This window comes from Orussus abietinus, unplaced genomic scaffold (assembly GCF_000612105.2).
Source record: "Orussus abietinus isolate OABI.00-Male unplaced genomic scaffold, Oabi_2.0 scaffold53, whole genome shotgun sequence".
NCBI classification, from domain to species: Eukaryota; Metazoa; Arthropoda; class Insecta; order Hymenoptera; family Orussidae; genus Orussus; species Orussus abietinus.
Window position 1 is genome coordinate 390,252 of NW_019394239.1, and position 21,082 is coordinate 411,333.

A 21,082-nucleotide genomic window follows, 5' to 3' on the forward strand; every position below is an offset into this window, starting at 1 on the left:
CGTGGTCTAGTAACGGGGAACATTCGACTCCAGCAATAATAGTTATTGTAGTTTTAACGTTCCATGAAATGGTTAGGGGGATGTGAAAGTGGTATCCAAGGAGTCGATCGTTCGTGAAAAGTATTCTCCGAATTGGGTGCACCAATTTGTTTCAAATCATACCGCATGAATAAGTAGATGTCCTAAGGTACGCCCTGAGACTCGTGAAAATTCATTTTTTTTCTTTTTTATATAAAAAATTTTGAAAATGGCTATAAACAAATTATCGTCAAATTGAAATTTCACGGGCGTCAGGACCTTCCTTATAGCCTCTAGATTAACATTATAGGGTTTAAAACGATTTGGTACATCCAGTTCGGAGATAAGTTTCGTAAACCAAACCTTTTTGACGCCGTTTTCACATCACCTTAATGATCTTGAATGATGCACCGTGTATCTGGTAAAGACTTGGAAATTCCCGAATCCGTCGCATTTCGAAGATCATTTTAAGATTGTCAGATTCCGTAAATCGGTAAGATGCTTGTATGTATTGTCGATCTTGTTCGCTATAATTAGTACATATTTCCATTATTTGTCTACAACACGCATATTCTTGCGAGGGTACATATTGCTCTGTTAGCTCTTTATCCACGAAAAATCATGGATGAAGAAATCATTAATGGCGAAAAGAAAAGCATTTAACTTTTAGTTCCATCGTTTGACAGTTCTGTAATATAAATATTAGCGTTTTATAAGCGTATCGCTAATAAAATTGTAAGAATCGGATGTACCCTCTAAAGAAATGCTGACGTAAAGTGCAACAGCGATAGCAGGGTAGATAACGTCACAGGATTATTGAGAGGTCCTTTGTAAAACAGTATTACGCCTCGATGTCGCTCAATTTGCGAGAATGTCGGAAATCGTATGACCTAAACCGCGCCTGGTAAGAAGACTTGAACAGAATAGGATTAAAAATGTCACGGTTTAACGTAATGTGATGTTTTTTACTGTCCAATTTAACAGTAGAGAAAATCCGTCACTTTCCACAAGTCCAGTCCTTGCAGCAGGAATAAATTTTCTGGTAATCTTAAGGTGATATGAAAGAGTCAGTCTATACATATCTGAGAAAGAGAAGGTATATGTTGCAAGAGAATGTTTGCTTCTCCCATCGGTAATACATGTTTTTAGAGCAAACATTTAGTTACGGCTAAACGTCATAGATGGCGCCATTGGTCCGTTAGAGTATAAAAAGTAATAAATTCACGGGATTTCCACAATTTTACATCGATCTCTTTATAATTACTTTACCGAAATGACATACGGAACGTTTCATTTCGTATAATTCTTAAGATATACTCTAAATGACTTGAAAATAAATATAAATGTGGGTAACGTGACGCCGCCAGCTTGTTACCACTTGAGTACCCAAAATAGCGTTACCGCTAAAAAGGGTATAGATAAATTTTGTTTTATCGACGTCGATTAAATTACTCAGCACCTTTCATATCGCGTTAATTCTATTCTATTCATACGCAAAGGAGAATACATTACTTCTTACCGGGCACTGAGTATTAGAAAATATTGCGAGACATAATTGTATAACGCGGCTGCGATATTTGCAAACGTTTGCCGCAAGATTCAGCGATATTTCCATTCCGCGTGGGGTGTAAATCTCGAGCGCTCCCCATGTGGTATGGTTTTGTAAATTCCTGTATAGATCGTCATCGTGTCAGAGCAGTGGTTATATTTTTTACGGGGTCTGATGATTACACGTCTTTCGGCTGCGAGAAAATTCGGAATCTGAGTATTTTCTAGTGTAGTCGTACCGAAGAAAGGTGTAAAGTGTAGAACTCCGGTCGAGTAAAAGAGCGGCGGGCTCGATTAAATAGTTATATGGAGCAATGCGAAACTTTTGGAGAGACTCCAGTGGAAATGGAGTTCTTCCTGATTTTCCGCGTTTCGAGAAATTCAAAGGCTGTCCAAAAACGGAGGCGCCATGGTTGCCTCCACGACTTTGAAACCTTCGTCGAGAGATCAAACCGAATTGTATATTCTCTCGACAAGTGCCATTAGCCGCGATACACGATTTGAATTTTTTTTAGAGGGAGAGCGGAGTTTAGTGTTGAGTACTGCTTGCCATTTCAAATGAATCTCATTTAACCGTGAAAGTAGCGCCTATTTCGAGGACGGCGTAACGAAAAGCCGATAAGCATAACGTTTTGTACCTAAGTACGGTTTATTTGTAAAGCGAGATTTCTTCTTTTTTTTTAATTATTTAACTCGGAACTTTACGCAGTAAGGGAAAGTATGTTTTACTTAACATTCCAATAATTCTGCAGAAAAACATGGATCAATAAAACGTTTGTTAATGGACCTTGAACGGAATTTCTACCCTGTCTGTGATTTCAAATCGAAATACTTTTTACAAGTTTTGTTTATACTCGTTTATGTAACTCTGCTTTACCGATTGTTAGTTTGGGTTACGAGATAAGGAAGATTCATAATTTAGTCAACAAGTTCAGTAAATCTCGTTGAGATGTCGCTACGAATCGGCAAAAATGTTCACGTGGTTTTCTAACCTCTAAACGTTAATTTCAATTTAAACGTAGCTAGACTTAAAAATGACACAAGTTGAAGAAAATGTCGTGCGAATGGAGGATATTTTAACGGAACCGAAATCACAAGATAGCACAAACAATGAGGTAGAAGAATCACCGTTGAAATCTAAGGACGTTGCCAAGAAGTCTGTAAATTTAATTCCGAAAGGTAAGCCTAAGTCTGGACGAATATGGAAAGAACCGAAAACAAGGTAAATTATAATTTATTTTATTTTACCCAGTAACGAACAATAAAAAATATGTATTACTTTAGTACTCAGCTTCCATAAATTCAGTGATTGAGATATTTCTGCTAATGTGTCTAATGTAATACATTTCAGATGTTATTTACATTAATTTTAACCGCACACTTGTTATAATTTTAGATTCTCATCGATTGTTAAAACTCGAGGTACTCGCTTATCCTTTGAAAAGAAACAAAAGCTGCGGGAAGAATTAAAGCGTGCTAAAGAAATGTCTAGATCTATAATAGCAAAAAAACAAGCCGAAAAGGAGGCAAAGAAGCAACGGAGAATAGAGAATTTAAAAAGAGCGGAGGAGAACCGAAAGAAAAGTGAAATCGTCCAAGTTGTAAGTTAGATTTTAATAACTTCATCTGGTCATAATTCACTTTTCGCAAATTGAGTAAATCAATAACTTCAAATATATATCTCCCTTTCTCGTTTCAGATAAAAAATACAGCCAAAATAAAGAGGATGAAAAAGAAGCAGTTACGATTGATAGAAAAAAGAGATACGACTAATATGTAAAATCTATATACAAAGAATCGAAGCTATTGTGCAAGTCTAATGAAATAATCTTTAATGTTTCAACTCGTTTTTACATAAAAACTGTATATAAACTAAAAAACCATTCATGTTACACTTATTTGCTATCCAATATCTTAATTATCAGTTAACCTTACGAAATATTAATGATTATTCGATATCACAGATATCTACATTTTGTTAACGAGGTACAGTAGAATATTACTCTTTTCTTTCCGGTCCAGGATTATGAATCTCTGAAAATTGTCGTTTACTGTCATGCATAAAAGATCTTTAAACTATTATTACACTGGAATTACAGGGACTCTTCTTCATCTCTTATCATACGTTCTTCCACGAATTGTTGAAGATCCTCTCTTAAGTTATAGTTCAGTCGTTTAGTCCACTAGAATTTAAGCGTATTATGTATAATTTGTCATTACCTCATTTAATTTAACAGACTCAGCTAATACTCACCATAGACCGGACCCATTTTGGTAAATAATTGATATTGGACTGCTGGAGAAATCTGGATGACAGACATTTTATTTATTTCTTTACTTGATAATGAAACGCAGATTACTCAACGTACCTTTCATCTATAACAAGAACTGCTCCCCAATCATTTTTATGCCTGATGCATCGACCTAGTGCTTGATTCAGTGCTCTAAATGCTTGAACTGTATACCAGTCGTCACCCTTGAGCAAACCTTTTGATTTATTCAAATCATTATATTTCACTTTCATCTGTATCATTGGGTCGTTTTTAACAGCAAACGGTATGCCAACCTGAAAAGAACCAGCTGTTAGTTGATCACCGGGAAGGAAAAGTTTATAACAAAGAATTGCTGTATCCGAAATCAAGGGATCTTACTGTTAACACACAGCGAGCGTCGTTGTCGCTAAAGTCAATTCCTTCAGCGACTTTTCCTCTGAATACTGCAAATAAAAGAGCGCCCGTAATCTCTCCTTGTGGACCATTTGATGTGCTCGCAATGCAGTTGCGATAGTCTCTCATAATATCCACCAAATCATTGCTAAAGCGCGGCTCTGTAAAAATTTTCTTGACCCGCGAAAGCTTTAACCAATAATTGCTTTCCATCCACCGGTTAATTTGCATGTTCATCATGTTATATGACGAGAAAAAACAGAGAATGCCATGGGGAACGGTCTCACATACGTCGAGGAGAACTCTGCCAAGTTCATCCTGAAGAAACAAATACAGAAAAATTTAATAGATGGTACCAGACAGAGTGGAGTTGATATAATCGTTTGATTAAAATCATTGATTTTATGAATATCTTGACGTTTTATATATATATTGAATGACCCTTTCATATTAACTTAAGATATTGAGAAAATCGTGATTTAAAGACAGTTAGCGATTTTTGATTTTTCAAAAGAAATCATGATTTTTATCAACCCTGGTACCAGAGCTACAATTTATTATAAATATAAACTATTTGTGGATTACTTGAAAAGGCCACGTCTTCACGTTTGTGTAGTTCGCTTTGAGCGGAACCTTCGTTGGTCCAGAGGCTATTCCACGGATGTACACTTGATCCTTGGAAATCACATGATTTGCTTGTAATGTGTAAGAAAACTTGGTGCCAAGCTCACTTTGGAAGGTGTTGGTTGGTGCCAAAGTCCCGGATGCCAAAATGATGGATCGTGCAGTGTTGGCGAGGGGCGCAAATATTGCTGCAGGATTCATGCATATCAAATGCAATGTTCGAACTTTTCCAGAATGAATGCGAACGGCAGGTATCCAAACATCAGTGGTTACCTGAAAACATAGTTTTATAGCCAAAACATACAGATCAATGAAAATGTAATGAAAAATGGGCACCGTCTCGCGATGACATTAAGGTGAAATGAAAGGCGCTGAGAAATTTAATCGACGTTGATAAAATAAACTTCATCTATACCCTTTTTAGTGGTAACGTCATTCTGGATACTTAAGTAGTAACATAAGCAGGCGCGTCACGTTACCGACATTTATATTTATGTTGGCCTTTTGCAGTCTACGTTGAGAATTATATGAAATGAAGCGTTCTGTATGTCATTTTAGTAAAGTAACGATAAAGAGATCGAAGTAAAACTGTCGAAATCCCGTGGATTCATGATTTCGTATTCTCTAATAGACCAACGACGCCATCTGTGCTGTTTTGCTACGACTAAATTTTTGCTCTAAAAACACACGTTACCCACGACACAAGCCAGCGTTTCTTGCAATCGTTCATGAAAGTATCTTCCATATTTTCCCATCTGACCCTATAATCTTCCATTTGTATAATATTCTAAAATTTTCGAGCTAGGTTCTGAAACTCTTCAGTTTCGATTCTAAACCTCTAGAAAACGTAATACATGAAAAACATGCACGGACGACTCCATGTTGGTTCTAGTCCATGATAAATAAACAAATTTTTTATACAAAAATTAATTTTGTGAGTTTCAGGACCTACCTCATAGCCTCCATATTCACGTTATAAAGTTTGAAACAGTTCGGTACACCCAGTTCGGAGAAAAGTTTTATAAACGAGATTTCTTTGACGCCAGTTTCATATCATCTTAATTTGTAAATTAATATCATCCATCTTACATGTGTACTGTCCTTCACTACCATCTTTTGCACGTAGGCTCTGTAATCGTTCGTGAATATATCCGATGAAATCATCTCGAGAGCGAATATCAAATGCTCCAGCATTTTCTTAGTTCCGTAAGATATGGTTGGTGTTACATGAATCTTTATTACTTGTCGCAAACTCTCCTTCACGTCGTTGTACTCTGCAATTGCTGCACTACTCGCGTTTATGAAACTTACATGATGTAATCGTTCTAGACCTGGAGTCCTATTGAACACTTCCAACAACTCTTCGCCTGTCCAGCGGGAATGGCTGAAGGACTCCTGAAGTGAAGTAAAATAACTAAGTAAGGTTCATCTCTTACATGTCTGAAAGGTAATATTAAAGGTAATATTAAGGTAACATTAAGATGTAAAAGTGGCGTCAGAGGTCTCATTTGTGAAACTTTTTTCCGAAATAGGTGTACCAAATCGTTTCAAACTTTACAACGTGAATGTGGGGGCTATAAGAAAGGCTCTGACGCACATGAAGTTTGTAAACAATGCCTGTAAACAAATTTTTAAAAACTTATTTACAGACATTTATAATATTTTGTATAAAAAATTAAAGTTCATGGGTGCCAGAACCTTTCTTATAGCCTCTATATTTACGTTATGAAGTTTTAAATGATTTGACTCACTCAGTTAGAAGAAAAATTGTATGAACGATTGGTCCCTTAGATGCAACTTTCACATCCCCTTAAAATCAACTGATAAAATTCATTACCGTATCTTCTAGATAGGCCGCCGAGATGAACCTTGATAGAGAATCCAGAAAGTCTCTTATGATTTCGTATACTTTAGGGTCGTGATGCGGGGATTCCATCTTCAGCAACATTTCGCACTCCCTTTTGCCATCCAACACGTGATCAAGTCTGAAGTTTACACTGCCGACGTCTCGACAAATGTCTTCTATGTTGTGCGCTTCGTCCAGAATGACTATTTCTCCTTCCAAGTTGATTTGCAACTGTTTTGAAACAAAATTCCACATCAAAACACGTTCTTCAACGATATTACGTATCATAGACATTGAATAACTACTTTATGTAATTTTTCTATAGTTTCAATTGATTAGAAATTCTATTTCTTATAATTAGTTTGACTGAAAAGTTCGAGTGTAGCAGGATACAAAGATAGTCCAAAAACCCACGAATTTTTCGTTCAACTGACTATTACACTGTTAAAAAAATATTGTAATTTTGTAAGACATTCTGAACATTATATTCAAACATGGAATACTAATTTTAATTATATATTTTATAAATAGTGGTACAAATTTAGATGATAAGTATAGTGAGTGAATTTTAGAACGACTTTTTAACAGTGTACTCACGCTGTTGCGAATTTCAGGATCGATCAGATAATTGTAAGGACAAAATATTATATCCGCCTCAACCATCAGAGCTCGTGCAGCAAAATATGGACAAGCTGCCGCCTTTTTTCCAAGGTTTACCAAATCTTCTATGTCCCATGGGGTTTCGAGTCCTTTTCTACTTAGTTCAAAGTTGGTCGAAATGGATCTTCGGTTGGTATCGTTATAATACTGGCAGTGTTTATTCTAAAAATAATTATTACGTTATAAACGGGGTTACTTGGGCCTGTCTAAATTACATTATTTTGCAGATTCGTTACTCTACTAAATAACAGATTGATAAACCTGAAGAGGGTCCAACAGTTCGTTACAAAGTTCAGTCTTGCTTCTTTTACTCTCCTGTAAACATGTATGTTCTCGGCTGCTCAATATTGTCATCCTGAAATGTAAAACGATGAAATGACTTGGTGCTATATTCAAAATAATTATAAACAATGTTTAATTCAATCTAGAAGCCGGTTTTGTATTGCAAAATGATTTTATGAATAATATTCTTCATGTAATAATTCGTAGTTAATTTACACTGTTAAAAAATATATATAATTTTATAACATATTTGCAAAAAATATATAAAATCTGTCACAAATTTAGTACATAAGTGCATTAATTTTCCTACTCAATTTCACAAAGTTTTAACACGATGTCATGAAATTATATGTTCATTTAGAAATTTATAATAAATGTATAGTAATTCACTTTTAGAACATTAAATGTACAATTCTACTACAATCTTATGTACTGAAAGTGCATGAATTTTATAAATATTTCTAACGACGTAGGCTGTGACGAAAAAATTTAATTTAGTTCGTATGAACTTAATTTTTTATTAATATTAATTTTGTTACCTTTTGTCTTTATACACCGTTTTCCTAAGTTCTCTAATGACTTGTTCGATTTGCTTGTGAGTTCGGGATCCGTAATATATTTTAGGCACTCGTTTCCTACAATTAAGAATTAACCATAATAAAAAGTTTAATAAAAACAACTCGAAAGATATCGGATTATGAATGTTAACATTACTTCTTCGCCCCTTTGCCTTTGTCACATTCTTCCACCATTGCATCACAAACATGCTTCTGTGGCTTCCCCATTGCAGCATCACCTGCTCCAAAATTATGACAGGCTAAATTCCCAGAAGCTATGAAGACCACCATGCAACAAAAAGGATTTGTGTTTAATATTTGATAGAAAAGTAAAAATCCCCATTTTAATGTAATTTATTGCGAGAGGTGAAGGAAAGAAATGTAAAAATTTACCACTTCCGTCGACTTCTCGTTTCTCGCCGTGAACAATACCTGAAATAAAGACATACGAGAATATATGAATGCGTTATGAAAGTGCCGTAATATTTATACCAAAAAGTATATTTATAAAACTTTTCTCCAGACTGAGTGCACCGAATAATTTGAAACTTTAACACGTGATTATGGAGATCCTAATGAAGATCTTGAGATAGACAAAATTTCATTTTTCGAAAAACAATTTCTTTCGGTTCTTGTCTGGGATAAATATAACATTTTTTTCTCGAAAAATGAAATTTCCCGAGTTTCAAGACCTTTATTAGGACCTTCGCGTGTTAAAATTTCAAATTATTCGGTGGACCCATTGAGGGGAAAAGTTTTATAAATATTTTGACGTTTCGATGTATATATATTGGTAAAATGTACGATATTCGTTAACGAATATCGTACATTTTGTAAATATTTAGCAGACATTTGAAATATTTGCAAAATATTTACTTAAGAATATTANCTAAATTTGTCATTGAGATTTTCAACAAATATTTTAGATATCTTCGAGTGAACTCTACGAGACATCTTACAAAATCTGTCGCTTGGGATATTTTGCAGATGACAAAAAAAATTTAGAAATTATTCTGCGCTACTAGGGTATGACGCTTTCATAACACCTTAATATTTGGAAGTTTACCGAGAAGTTCTTCCGGGTCGATTTTTCGACGCATCAGCGTCCCGAGGAAAGTATAGGGACATTGAAAGGGTATTTTCGTCTCGATTTGTCGAGAGTCGGTGTCGTTTGCGTCAAAACACGGCTCGCTGGTTGAAAGGACAGAAGGACAGGATCAATGGAAGGTTTAATCCTCGAAAGACTCGACTCGACCTGGGCTGAAAGGACCATTCGGGAGCAAGGGGAAAAGACGACGTGCCTTAAGCCGTCCTTAAGATTTTCGGAGTCAGACAAACCCAAAACGATCTCCAGAGATGCCCTTGAATTCGCTAGCGACCTCTCGAACGTCAATCGGCTCCTATATAATCGGCTTTACGAGGGAAACTTGTCGAAATCGACAAAGGAGTTGTGAAGATTCATCGCGAGGAGCTTGAAAGGGATGAAATGGAGTTTCTAATTAAATAATTCCATTATTTGATGAAAAAGGATAATACATATCAAAGGCGCTCTCTCCGCTCAGCCAGAGAGAAAAATATATTTTCGAAGATTGCGACAGGATTAACCGAATTCGACGAGGTCGTTGAATTCACAGAAAGGTGAAACAGAAATTAATTCGGGACGTTTGTATAAAAAAATATACGTTTATCATAATTTAGTTTATAAGCAGTGCTGGACACGGAACAGTCAATTATATCAGCACAAAGTAACTACAAATAAAAAGCAATTTTCTTTTTAGTCGGTATACGAAACTATACGTTATACGAAATATACGTTAACTCCAAATAAAAAACAATTTAGTTTATAGTCGGTCTGCAGAACAGGATACTTAAGGTGAAGTAAAACACGTCGAGGAACTTGATCGACGTCGATAAAGAAGATTTTTCTAAATACCTACGTTGTCGACGTTCGTTTTTATATCGGCAGCTGTGTCGAATTATGTTGGGTATTGTACTAAATGGCATACTCCACCTGTAGATTTTGTACAATAATTATAAAGAAATCAAAGTAAAACACCAGAAATCCCCTGGATAAATGCTTTCTAAGGCCCTAATTGACTGCAGAGGGACCCCCTGTGCCATCTGTGATTTCCAGGTCAATTAAATTTTCACTCCGAGACCTCGTATTCCCAACATTTTAGCATAGAAGCGCATAAGACACTTTTTTTGTCTTTATCCCGCTCAAATGCGAGTTTATCGATAACCAGTGTTCTAAATTGTCGTAAAATTGTCCTGACACTTTCGTTTCTCATATCAGAGCCTTCAATAATTGTGTATTAATGGAAATATGAGAGTTCGACGCCATTTTGGTTTTGGTCTGGGGGTAAGTTAAAAAATTATTTTTTAAATCCAAATTTTGAATGTGTCAGGACAATTCTTAGATGATCACACGGCATGTGCCAAAGTTGTGGACAGTTTGTTCCAATACCCTTAAAAAAAAGTGTTATATTCGAATCGACTGATTTGAGGGGGGTTTCACTTCATCTTAATAATATCGGTGTAAATTAAAGTACAACCGGTAATTCAGAAGGTTAGCCTCCATTTTTAGGCAGCTGTTGACCGAACCTTACATAAAAAAGAATTCCTTCGAATCGCTAAAAATGTACGTGGGCTCGAAACAAAATAAAAAAAAAAACAATTTAGTTCACAGCCGGTCACGTCACAGGATATTCAACTATATCGCAGTAAATTAGAGAGTGCACAGGGGAGAGGTCGAGCGTCCAGCTCGTATCGGTCGGATAGGGCTCGGCGAAGCTAGATTGGCGGGGGGTAGGCGAGGGGTAGAGGACGAAGACCACGGAAGACCCGCGGCGGAGGGAGGTGGGTGGAAGGGGTTATGGGGAACGGGGGGAGGCAGGGCGAAGGGGTCTGACTGGCGCAGGGGCGAGGCGGGGGACTAAGACAGGAAGGGGGAGGGGGCCAATCGGAGTGCGGACTTCGAGGGTGTCGTTGCCTGGCAACCAAACACACCCAACACCCGAGGGGAGAAAACCCCACCGGGGGTTCCATCCACGGATACAGTCAGCTTCGAAAGTTATCGCACCCCCGGAGAGAAGGAGCGGGACCTTCGTTTAAGGTGAAGTGAAACTCCCCTCAAATCAGTCGATTCGAATACACCACTTTTTTTTTAAGGGTATTCGACCAAACTGTCCGCAACTGTGACACATGACTCGTGATCATCTAAGAATTGTCCTGACACATTCAAAATTTGGATTTTTCAAAACAATTTTTTTATTTAGCCCAGACCAGAAACAAAATGGCGTCGAGCTCTCATATTTCGATCAATGTACAATTATCGAAGGCTTTGATATAAGAAACGAAAGGGTCAGGACAATTTTACGACAATTTAGAACACTCTGGTAATTGATAAACTCGCATTTTGGCAGGATAAAGGCAAAAAAAGTGTCTTATGCGCTTCTATGCTAAAACGATGGGAATACGAAGTCACGGAGTGAAAATTTAATTGACCTGGAAATCACAGATGGCGCAGGGGGTCCCTCTGCAGTCAATTAGGGCCCCAGATAGCATGTATCCAGATGATTTCTTGAGTTTTACTTCGATTTCTTTATAATTATTGTACAAAATCTACAGGTGGAGTATGCCATTTAGTACAATACCCAATATAATTCTATACAGCTGTCAATATAAAAACGAACGTCGGCAACGTAGGTATTTGGAAAAATCTTCTTAATCGATGTCAATCAAGTTCCTCGACGTGTTTCACTTCACCTTAACCCTGTCCGATCTTGGACCATATATATCTAGACCTCGCATTGGACCTCCCACTCCCAGATTTTCAGTAAGCAGAATGGCTTTAACTGTGTGGGTGAGTCGTCGGAACACGTGGTACATTCGTTTACCCCCTCCACTGTAAGGCGGTCTACATAAATATATGGTCTAAAATTTGATTGGGTCCGAGTGCCGTCGGCACACGTGGTCCATGTGGTATTCGAGTTTACCCCTTCCACTGCTATGCGAGATATTTATGGTCTAAGTATCCGTTACGCGGTCATGTGACACGAACGAACCCGATGGCCGACGAACAAAACCGATTCGACGAATGACCCGATCGGGTGAAACGAGCGAAACCGAAGCGGTGTTGCCAACCGTACTAGTATCATAGTATTCGTACTATTATTTCAGTACTATGCATTTTTAGAACGATACTTGGATGCAAATTTTAATATTATTTCGGTAGAAAATGAAACTGTGCGGACAACGTTGTTATCATGCACTGAGAAAAAACTGTCACTGTTCCAAAGAAATATTTTATTGAATGGTATCGAAGAAATATTCTCGTTAATTCAAAGAATAATTATTTCACTTAAATAAATTCAAATAAATCGAATGCAACGTTTCTTCGGCATTATGTCAATTTTTTTGAGTCAAATAATTATTCCTTGAATTAACAGAATAATTCTTTGGTACTGGTATAAGAAATACTTCTTCGGTTTAATGACAGGTTTTCCTCAGGGTGGATATTTTTATTTACATTCTTCGTTCTGTTGCACTTGTGTCCTTGTAGGAAAGGACGGTATTGCTGATAGAATTAAAAAAAAAAAATCGAAAGAAGATACATTTTTATCTCTTTAGAAAATGTGCTTGTTAAGTTGGCAAATTAATTTGTCGCAACGGCCAACAAATAATATTGTCACTACTCGAACGATTGAGCTTTTCTTCAATTGATTCAACGTCGGCATCGGTCCTCGGACGTGGATGATAGTCGTGGCTGATATCAAGTCTTTCTTTTTAGGTGTCTCTTTAAAGGAAAGAAGAAGGATCTCAGAAAGCCAAGAATAGCAGTCGGTGAACATTGTTAAACGTGAAAAGGAATAAAAACTTAGTCGAAATCAGAGGCGTTTTTAGTTTCCCCCGGAAAAAATCTCGTTTGCCGGACTTCCTTCCCGGCAGTAATTCCGGTCGCAGAGGAAGAAGCGACGGTGTTCGTTATCTCCCGTGAGGTAACGCCATTCTCCGGCGAACGAGCCCGGCGTTTCTCTTTACAGCTGCCATGCATAAAGCAGCGCAGAGGGTAAAGAGGGCCGACTGTCGCTCTTTTTGCGAGCCGCTCTCTCGCTATTCCTCTTCTGCCAGTGGCCCTTCCTCTGGCTTATGACTGTTCCTTTTCGCCCGTCCATTCACATCGAATGTCGATTTATGAATGGCCGCCGATCACGCCGATCGCCCCCGATCCTGAATATAAACGGTCGGTTTATCATCGCGCAGCGACGATTCCCTATCCATTCATCCGTGGGAAAAAAACGATAATTTTTAGACATGAAAAGCGTCAATGTGGATTCGAAAGAATAATAAATTTAATTTATAACCGGTGAACGAGACCGTTAATTATATTGGCGTAAATTAGAGGGTTTACTGTAGAGTGCTATGGGGTATTTAGAAAGGTCACTGTTAAAACAATTCATAAAATTCATACACTTTTAGTACGTAAGGTTGTAATACAATTATAAATTTTATGTCTTATAAGTGAATTAGTATACATTTGTTGCAAACTTCTAAATAAAATTACAATTCTATAACATTGTTATATTTTTGTGAAATTGTGTGGGGAAAATTAGAAATTTTATATTTGGAAGTCGCTTAGTACACGTTATTTATAATCTTCTGAGATGAGTTTTTAATTTTGATACTATTTTATAATTTTATCAATGTCTTCTGAAATTATTATCAAATTATTACTTTTTTTTACAATTTTACTACATACGTGTGTACGAAATTTATAACACATGTTATATATTTTATTCGATACTACATTATAAAATTAGCATACCACGTCTGAATAAAACTTCTATCAACAGTGTTATAAAAGTCATACCATTTTTTTAATAGTGTAGCGCCAATCGACCGGCCCCTATGTAAAAAAGAATTTTTATGAATCGTTAAAAAACGTACCTTAATTCTTCTAACGAATTGTTAACAAAAATGTACGTAAACCCTTTCAACCTATCGTTAAAAAATGTACGTTAACTCTTCTAACGAATTGTTAACAAAAATGTACGTAAACCCTTTTAACCTGTCGTTAAAAAATATACGTTACCTCGAAATAAAAAACAATTTATTTTACAGTAGGGACAGGATATTCAACTCTACCGCTGTAAATTAGAAACTGTTTCTTTTCGTCCGTCCATTCACATCGAATGCCGATTTATGAATGACCACCGATTACGTCGATCGGCTCCGAACGAGAATATAAACGGTCGGATTATCATCTCGTAAAGATGATTCTTTCTCTATTCATCCGGGTTTTTCTTTCTCCCTTCCCGTTTTACGGCCGACCCGTCAACGCATCCGTTGTGTCGATAGGCAATCGAATATCGTTCATAATTGATTTCCATAAATTTTTTTCACCTAGCCCATGACCCCGCGAATTCTTTCCCATTTCCCGTTCGTGGGATCGCTCTATCGATAGATCGGCGATTATCGATCTCGCACACAACGAGCCATTGTTTCCGCAAGTGCAGCTGTCGATAACGGTAACAGTGAACTCATTGGCGAGTCGTCGCTTGACCTTTCGAACTCGAGAGTCAACCGAGAGTTTGCCATTTCGACTCCAGAACATCTCGACGAGTTCGTCGCTCAAACTTTGAGGAATCCATGGAGTGGGCAAGATTTCGGGAAAGTGGAGCACTCTTGCGAGACGAGGCCCTCTCGTTGCTGGATTTACTATGGGAATGGTTATAGCAACTATATAAGCCGTGGTTATTTTTTTTTTCATGAGTGAAATTTCACGGTAAACAGGTCATGTCATAACTTAGCGTTAACTCTCGTGTAACGCCTTTCTTTTTTTTTTTAGAACAAATATTCAAACTTTGCACGTCTAAGGAAGTTTTTCTAAGGTTAGTCTTGACACCCATGAAATTTTACTTCTTGATGCAACATTTTTTGAATATTTAGAAACAACCTTTAACAAATTGAAATTTCATGGGTTTCAGGACCTTCCTAATACCTCTCACATTTATATCGTAAAGTTTGTATGGATTCAGTACACCCAGTTAGCAGAAAAGTTTCATAAATGAGACCTTTTTGACGCGACTTTCACATCACCTTAAGAAGATGTAAAAGTAGCATCTGAAAAGTCAATCGTTCATGAAATTTTTCTCCGAACTGGGTGTGTCGAATCGTTTCAAACTGAACAATGTGAATATGAAGTTTATAAAGAAGGTCCTAACACTCTTGAAATTTCATTTCTTATACATAATTTAAAAAACACCTATAAACGAATTTAAGAAAAAATTGAAATTTCATAAGTTTCAGGACCTTCCTTATAGTCTCCATATTCACATTGTCAAGTTTGAAATAATTCGGTACACCCAGTTCGGAGGAAAGTCTCATGAACGAAAACTCTGACGCCACTTTCACATCACCTTAAGAGGAAATGAAAGGCGCTAAGAAATTTAATCGACGTCGATAAAATAAAATTCATCTAAACCCTTTTTGGTGGTAATGCCGCTTTGAATACGCAAGTGGTCACATAAGCTAGTACGTCCCGTTACCGACATTTATATTTGTTGGTCTTTTACAGTCTACGTTGAAAATTATACGAACTGAAGGGTGCCATATGTCATTTCGGTAAAGTAATGATAAAAAGATCGATGCACAATTATCGAAATCCCATGAATTCATGACTGTTTATATTTTGACGAACCAACGTCACCATCTGTGACGTTTAGCAGCAACTAAATTTTTGCTCTAAAAACACGTGTTAGACCCAGAACAAGCCAGCATTCTCTTGCAATTGTTGGTGAAAGTATTTACCACATTTTCCCATCTGACTCTGTAATATTCCATTCCTATGGTATTCTAAATTATTCGAGCTACGTCCTGAAAGTCTTCATTTTCGATTCTAATCCTCCTAGAAGCGTAAAACATCGAAAACGTGAACGGGCTACGCCATGTTGGTTCTAGTCCATGATAAGTAAATAAATTTTTAATGAAAAATGAAATTTCATGAGTTTCAGGATCTACTTTAGGTCTTCCATATTCACGTGGTAAAATTTCAAACGAATCGGTACACCCAATTCGGAGAATACTTTCACCAACGATTTGACTTCTCAGATATATATATAGGCTGACTTTTTCGTATCACCTTAAGGTTTGCGAAACATGGCGGCCGATCGCGCGAGTCCCTTTACGCGCGCCTGAGCGTATAACGAGCGAACCGCGAGCGCGGCATAACCTAGGGCCGTCTGACCGTCTCTCGGTTAGGTGGATGGAGGTACGCGCAACGCCAGGAAATGCGGCTAACGAAGTTTGCGAAGTCACTTAACGGAATTACGCGCTCGCCTAGCGTCGCGGGTCTGCACTTACGGCGCGCCTCTACCGACGCAGCGTGGAGTCCTAACGACGCCCGGCGTCGCGTTTTCCGACCCCGCGTCCCCCAATAAACTCGATAAATAATATCGACGCACTCTGAGCAGCTAAATTAGGTTAGGGCAGACGTACCGTAGGCAGCGTTTGCCGCTAGCCCCAGCCAGGACCGTTTCGAACCCACTTGATCCGTTTATATATTAACATATATAATAACGGTTTACAAGACGAATAAATTGAACGTTTACCAATAGATAGACAGTAACTTTGAGTTAACATAACGCGAGGTTCAATCAACAACATGGAAATTGTGAATTTTTCGACGGGAAAAATGAGATCATAATTTTCCTCCATTTCCGTATTTAGTAAATCAAGATGGCGACGCTTCTTCGTATTCTTCGGCAAGATGCGATCGGTAGACGACACAAGGGTGGTAAAGATGGGCTCGGGATGGATTCGAGAAGCTGAGGTACCGTTAATTACAAGCAGCAAGAAGGGGCAAGACGAAGCGAGGGGTGCGTGACTCGGAGGGTGTTATTGACACGCTGGTGTCGAGGCGGCCATCTTGGCCCGACGGTAGGTACGTCCTTGTCCCCTTCGCGTGACATTCGGCCGACCTAACCTCATCTGGCCGCCCTAGTCACCCTTTCGACCAACCCCGGCTCCGGGCTCCGAAGGTCCCGGGGGTTGCTTGTCGCCATGGCGACCAACGGTTGCCCAACCCCTCGGCCGAGCACGAATTCGTGTCCCGGTCCCGGGTGTACGCGCGGCCGCCGCACTTTTGCGCCAAGACGGTTCGCCCGAAGTGGGCGTGTGCGGCTCGCTAAACGGCGCACCTACGTATGTGATGTCGCACCCGCCATCTCTACGAATGCCGGCTGCCAGGGTTGGAAAATTCGCGTCAAATTATTAATCCGTATATGTATTACGTAAGTATGTAGGCATAAACGGTATTAAACAACGCATCTATGTGATTTTACACCCGCCATTTTTACGATTCCCAACGATCGGTTAAAAAATTCGCGCCAAATTATTAATCCGTATATGTATTATGTAAGTATGTAGGCGTAAACGGTACTAAACAACACATCTATGTGATGTCACACCCGCCATTTTTATGATTCCCGACGATCAGGGTTAAAAAATTCGCTCCAAATTATTAATCCGTATCTGTATTAAGTAAGTATGTGGGCGTAAACGACACTAAACAACGCATCTATGTGATGTTACACCCGCCATTTTTACGATTCCCAACGATCAGGGTTAAAAAATTCGCGCCAAATTATTAATCCGTATATGTATTATGTAAGTATGTAGGCGTAAACGGTACTAAACAACACATCTATGTGATGTCACACCCGTCATTTTTATGATTCCCAACGATCAGGGTTAAAAAATTCGCTCTAAATTATTAATCCGTATCTGTATTAAGTAAGTATGTGGGCGTAGACGACACTAAACAACGCATCTATGTGATGTTACACCCGCCATTTTTACGATTCCCAACGATCAGGGTTAAAAATTTCGCTCCAAATTTTTAATCCGTATATGTATTACGTAAGTATGTGAGCGTAAACGACACTAAACAACGCATCTATGTGATGTCACACCCGCCATTTTTACGATTCCCGGCCATCAGGGTTAAAAATTTCGCTCCAAATTATTAATCCGTATATGTATTACGTAAGTATGTGGGCGTAAACGGTAATAAATAGCGCATCTACGTGATGTCGCATCCGTCATCCCTACGAATTCCGGCTACCAGGTTCGAGAAATTTTGCGCCAAATTAATAATCCGTATATGCGTCACGTAAATATGTGTGCGTAAACGGCAGTAAACGGCGCACCTGCCATTCCTACAATTGTCAACCATCAGGGTCAGAAAATTCTATGATTTCGCGATTTATGATTGATTAATCCATGCATGCAATACACAAGTATGGGTGTGTAAACGGCACATCTATGGTCACCACAAATGTCAGAAAATTTGATGGTTTCACGACGAAATTAATAATTCATGCATGCGTTTTGTAAATATATGTACGCAAATAAACCTGATACCTGTGATATCTCCAAAGATTAACCAGATAATTAAGATTAGATAACTTTAATTTATTCAAACGATTTAAATATTGTTTTTATTTTATAAGCTGATGTTCCCCATTCCAGGAAGTTCAGTGAATATATTGATGGTAATTGATCTCATTTAGATAATTTCACAATTTTTTAATCAACTCGGAATACGAACGACCTATGAACATGAACTACATTGATCGAAAATCGCAACATGACCGGAAGGTTAAAGTTTTGTCGTTGGCGGTTATAAGAAATTCTTCTAACTGAAATAGTATCTAAAACAGCGCACCATTTTACCGACGTTTACAAGTATATCGACAGCGGTGTCGCACCGAGAATGCAGTTATTTCAGTGAAATGTTTATGAAGAGATTGCAGTAAAATTCAGAAATAAACTGGGTTCATAATTTTTGATGCTCCAATCGACTGCAAAGTCATCTGTTGTATGTAGGGGAACTAAATTTTTGTTTCAAAAACTAACAAGGAGTTTGTGTTACCCATGCACCTGAAGATTGCGGATTCAAATTTATCTATAATAATTTTTCGAGTCTGAAGGTAGAATTTTCGATTACTATCATAATTTTAATCATTGAGAATGACTCCCGGTGCTCTTAATTGTCACTTTTAAGGCTTTTATAAGTGAATAATGCAGAAATATGGGACCAGGACGCCATGTTGATTCTGGTGGAGATCAAAAGGTGAAAAACTTCTTTGGAGTTACGAATTGAAATTCCCTGTTTCAGGAAACTGTTTAAACGAAATATTACGAGGAAGAAAGAAGATAATGGACGTGAAACTTAATGACCGGTTTCTGAAAGATAAACTCGAACTCGTCTCTACGGAAACTGTATATGTATAAAGGGAAAGCAGATGCTCCTCGATCCGGAGGAACATATCGTATATAATAAGCTTTCAAATTTTCATGCTCTGGCGATTTAGAATATGTTATGTAACATTCGTTACATATGGCTACACTCTCAGAATGTCGACCCTTACAATGGAGGCAGAAGCCTGGAAATTCGAGGCGCCATTCTCTATCTGTTCCGATGCACATCTTATAAACGGGGGTTCACCTGTGTAATATTATACAAAAAATATACCGCAGTTTTAGATTTTACGAAATTGTAACCCTCCAGCGAAATTAAATTTAAAAAAATTATATTCCAATAGAATTATGAAACGCTTAAATTAATATCGATTTAGATCAATTTCGAACATTACTAAAAGTACTCACCAAGTTCTTTTTCCGCCTGCTTTTGAATCTCACCTGAAACAGACAAAGAATAATCATTAACCTCTAGGAATATTTCTGCAAATCAGAGAAGAACAATTATTCAAGACACGTTGACAAAAATCGATGGGAATTTACATACATTTTTACACACCTTATAACTGAAGTTTCACATAGGCAAACGTAAAATGGAAAAATTACAAAATATAAAACGTATAAATACAATGTAACATATTTACCGTATTAGTGTATTTTTATTGGAATCAAATGTAACAATACATTAGAATTTCCTATACCTGAACTTAGATGCAGATTGAAATTACAGAGACAATCTAATTTTCCTGCAATTTATTGTGACATCAAGATGGAGTACGCAAATTTAAATGGGAATTTTTAGCAGTGTCCGTTATCGTTCGGTAGCACTGTTAAAATTAATTTACCCAAATTTTGTACATTTCCAGTACCTAAACAATATTATTCCGTTCATTACGACTTTTCCTAGCGGGTAGAAAAATTTAATCAGATGCATAAATCAAGTTTCCCAATGTTGTTTAAATAAAAAGAGAAATGGCAGGAAAGCTGAGATTTTGCTCGAGGTTAATCAAGGTTCGCGAAAGAAAGTAGAAAATAAAGTTCAGAATCGAAGCCAATCGAACCAACCTAACCTGGAATCGCCGTTAAGGTTCGTCGAGGTTCGCACAGCCGTGCAGGTACTCACGTACACGCATGCGCGTACGACGGTGAAAAGATCGACGTTAATAGGCATTATATTTTGAGCTTGTATTATGAGCGTTCGGATTATGGGCCTGTCAGTGGCCTAATAACTGGTCTAAGACCCAGGGCACATCTGATACGGACGAGGGCCCTCTTACAATGTGCGTATTAAATACTAATCGTAATGTGCACGAGCGCGCTCGCGCACACGCACGCCGCGCATTGTGAAATCCTGCGAGTTAGGATCATCAAAGGCGCCGCGGAGGGCCTTAAAAACGACCGACAAACGGCCGCCTCCTTACGGACGTGCGCCCGTGCGACCGCGCGCACTTCCAAAAAAGAAACTTATCACTCTACGCCAAGATTGTGTCCGGTTAAGAGGAATCCCTAATGGCGGCCATCTTGGACTTCCGTTGACTTGCATATCTTGCATATCTTGATACAGTATTTTTTAATAAAGAACATGACAGTTTTAAGAAAGAAATTTATTATTGAAC

General features: G+C 37.9%; 2 protein-coding genes across 3 annotated transcripts in view; one reads left to right on the forward strand and one right to left on the reverse strand.

Annotated features, from left to right (window-relative positions):
* The first annotated feature begins 2,532 nt into the window (after positions 1–2,532).
* LOC105704503 (coiled-coil domain-containing protein 86) lies at positions 2,533–3,446 on the forward strand. Its single transcript, XM_012433785.2, has 3 exons — positions 2,533–2,788; positions 2,963–3,167; positions 3,266–3,446. Exons 1-3 carry the CDS (start codon positions 2,601–2,603, stop codon positions 3,344–3,346), a joined length of 474 nt encoding a protein of 157 aa, XP_012289208.1. The 5' UTR covers positions 2,533–2,600; the 3' UTR covers positions 3,347–3,446.
* LOC105704492 (Fanconi anemia group J protein homolog) overlaps positions 3,382–21,082 on the reverse strand; it is an 80,488-nt gene continuing 62,787 nt past the window's right edge. The window contains exons 4-16 of one of the 2 annotated variants that reach the window (XM_012433773.1): positions 19,875–19,907; positions 8,595–8,633; positions 8,359–8,440; positions 8,184–8,279; positions 7,624–7,717; positions 7,300–7,524; positions 6,694–6,933; positions 5,946–6,251; positions 4,818–5,129; positions 4,218–4,550; positions 3,936–4,132; positions 3,821–3,872; positions 3,382–3,749 (exon numbers count right to left, since the gene is read on the reverse strand). In XM_012433773.1, the coding sequence (XP_012289196.1) occupies positions 3,660–3,749; positions 3,821–3,872; positions 3,936–4,132; positions 4,218–4,550; positions 4,818–5,129; positions 5,946–6,251; positions 6,694–6,933; positions 7,300–7,524; positions 7,624–7,717; positions 8,184–8,279; positions 8,359–8,440; positions 8,595–8,633; positions 19,875–19,907 (2,099 nt within the window). In that variant the 3' untranslated portion in view covers positions 3,382–3,659. Of the gene's footprint in view, positions 3,750–3,820; positions 3,873–3,935; positions 4,133–4,217; positions 4,551–4,817; positions 5,130–5,945; positions 6,252–6,693; positions 6,934–7,299; positions 7,525–7,623; positions 7,718–8,183; positions 8,280–8,358; positions 8,477–8,594; positions 8,634–19,874; positions 19,908–21,082 lie in introns of both variants that reach the window. The other variant, XM_012433764.1, reaches the window with a different exon arrangement.

Coding starts and splice junctions, on each gene's coding strand:
- LOC105704503 (XM_012433785.2), top strand. CDS start 2,601: ATGACACAAGTTGAAGAAAATGTCGTGCGAATGGAGGATATTTTAACG. Junction 2,789..2,962: donor TGGAAAGAACCGAAAACAAG/GTAAATTATAAT, acceptor TTATAATTTTAG/ATTCTCATCGATTGTTAAAA. Junction 3,168..3,265: donor AAAGTGAAATCGTCCAAGTT/GTAAGTTAGATT, acceptor TTCTCGTTTCAG/ATAAAAAATACAGCCAAAAT.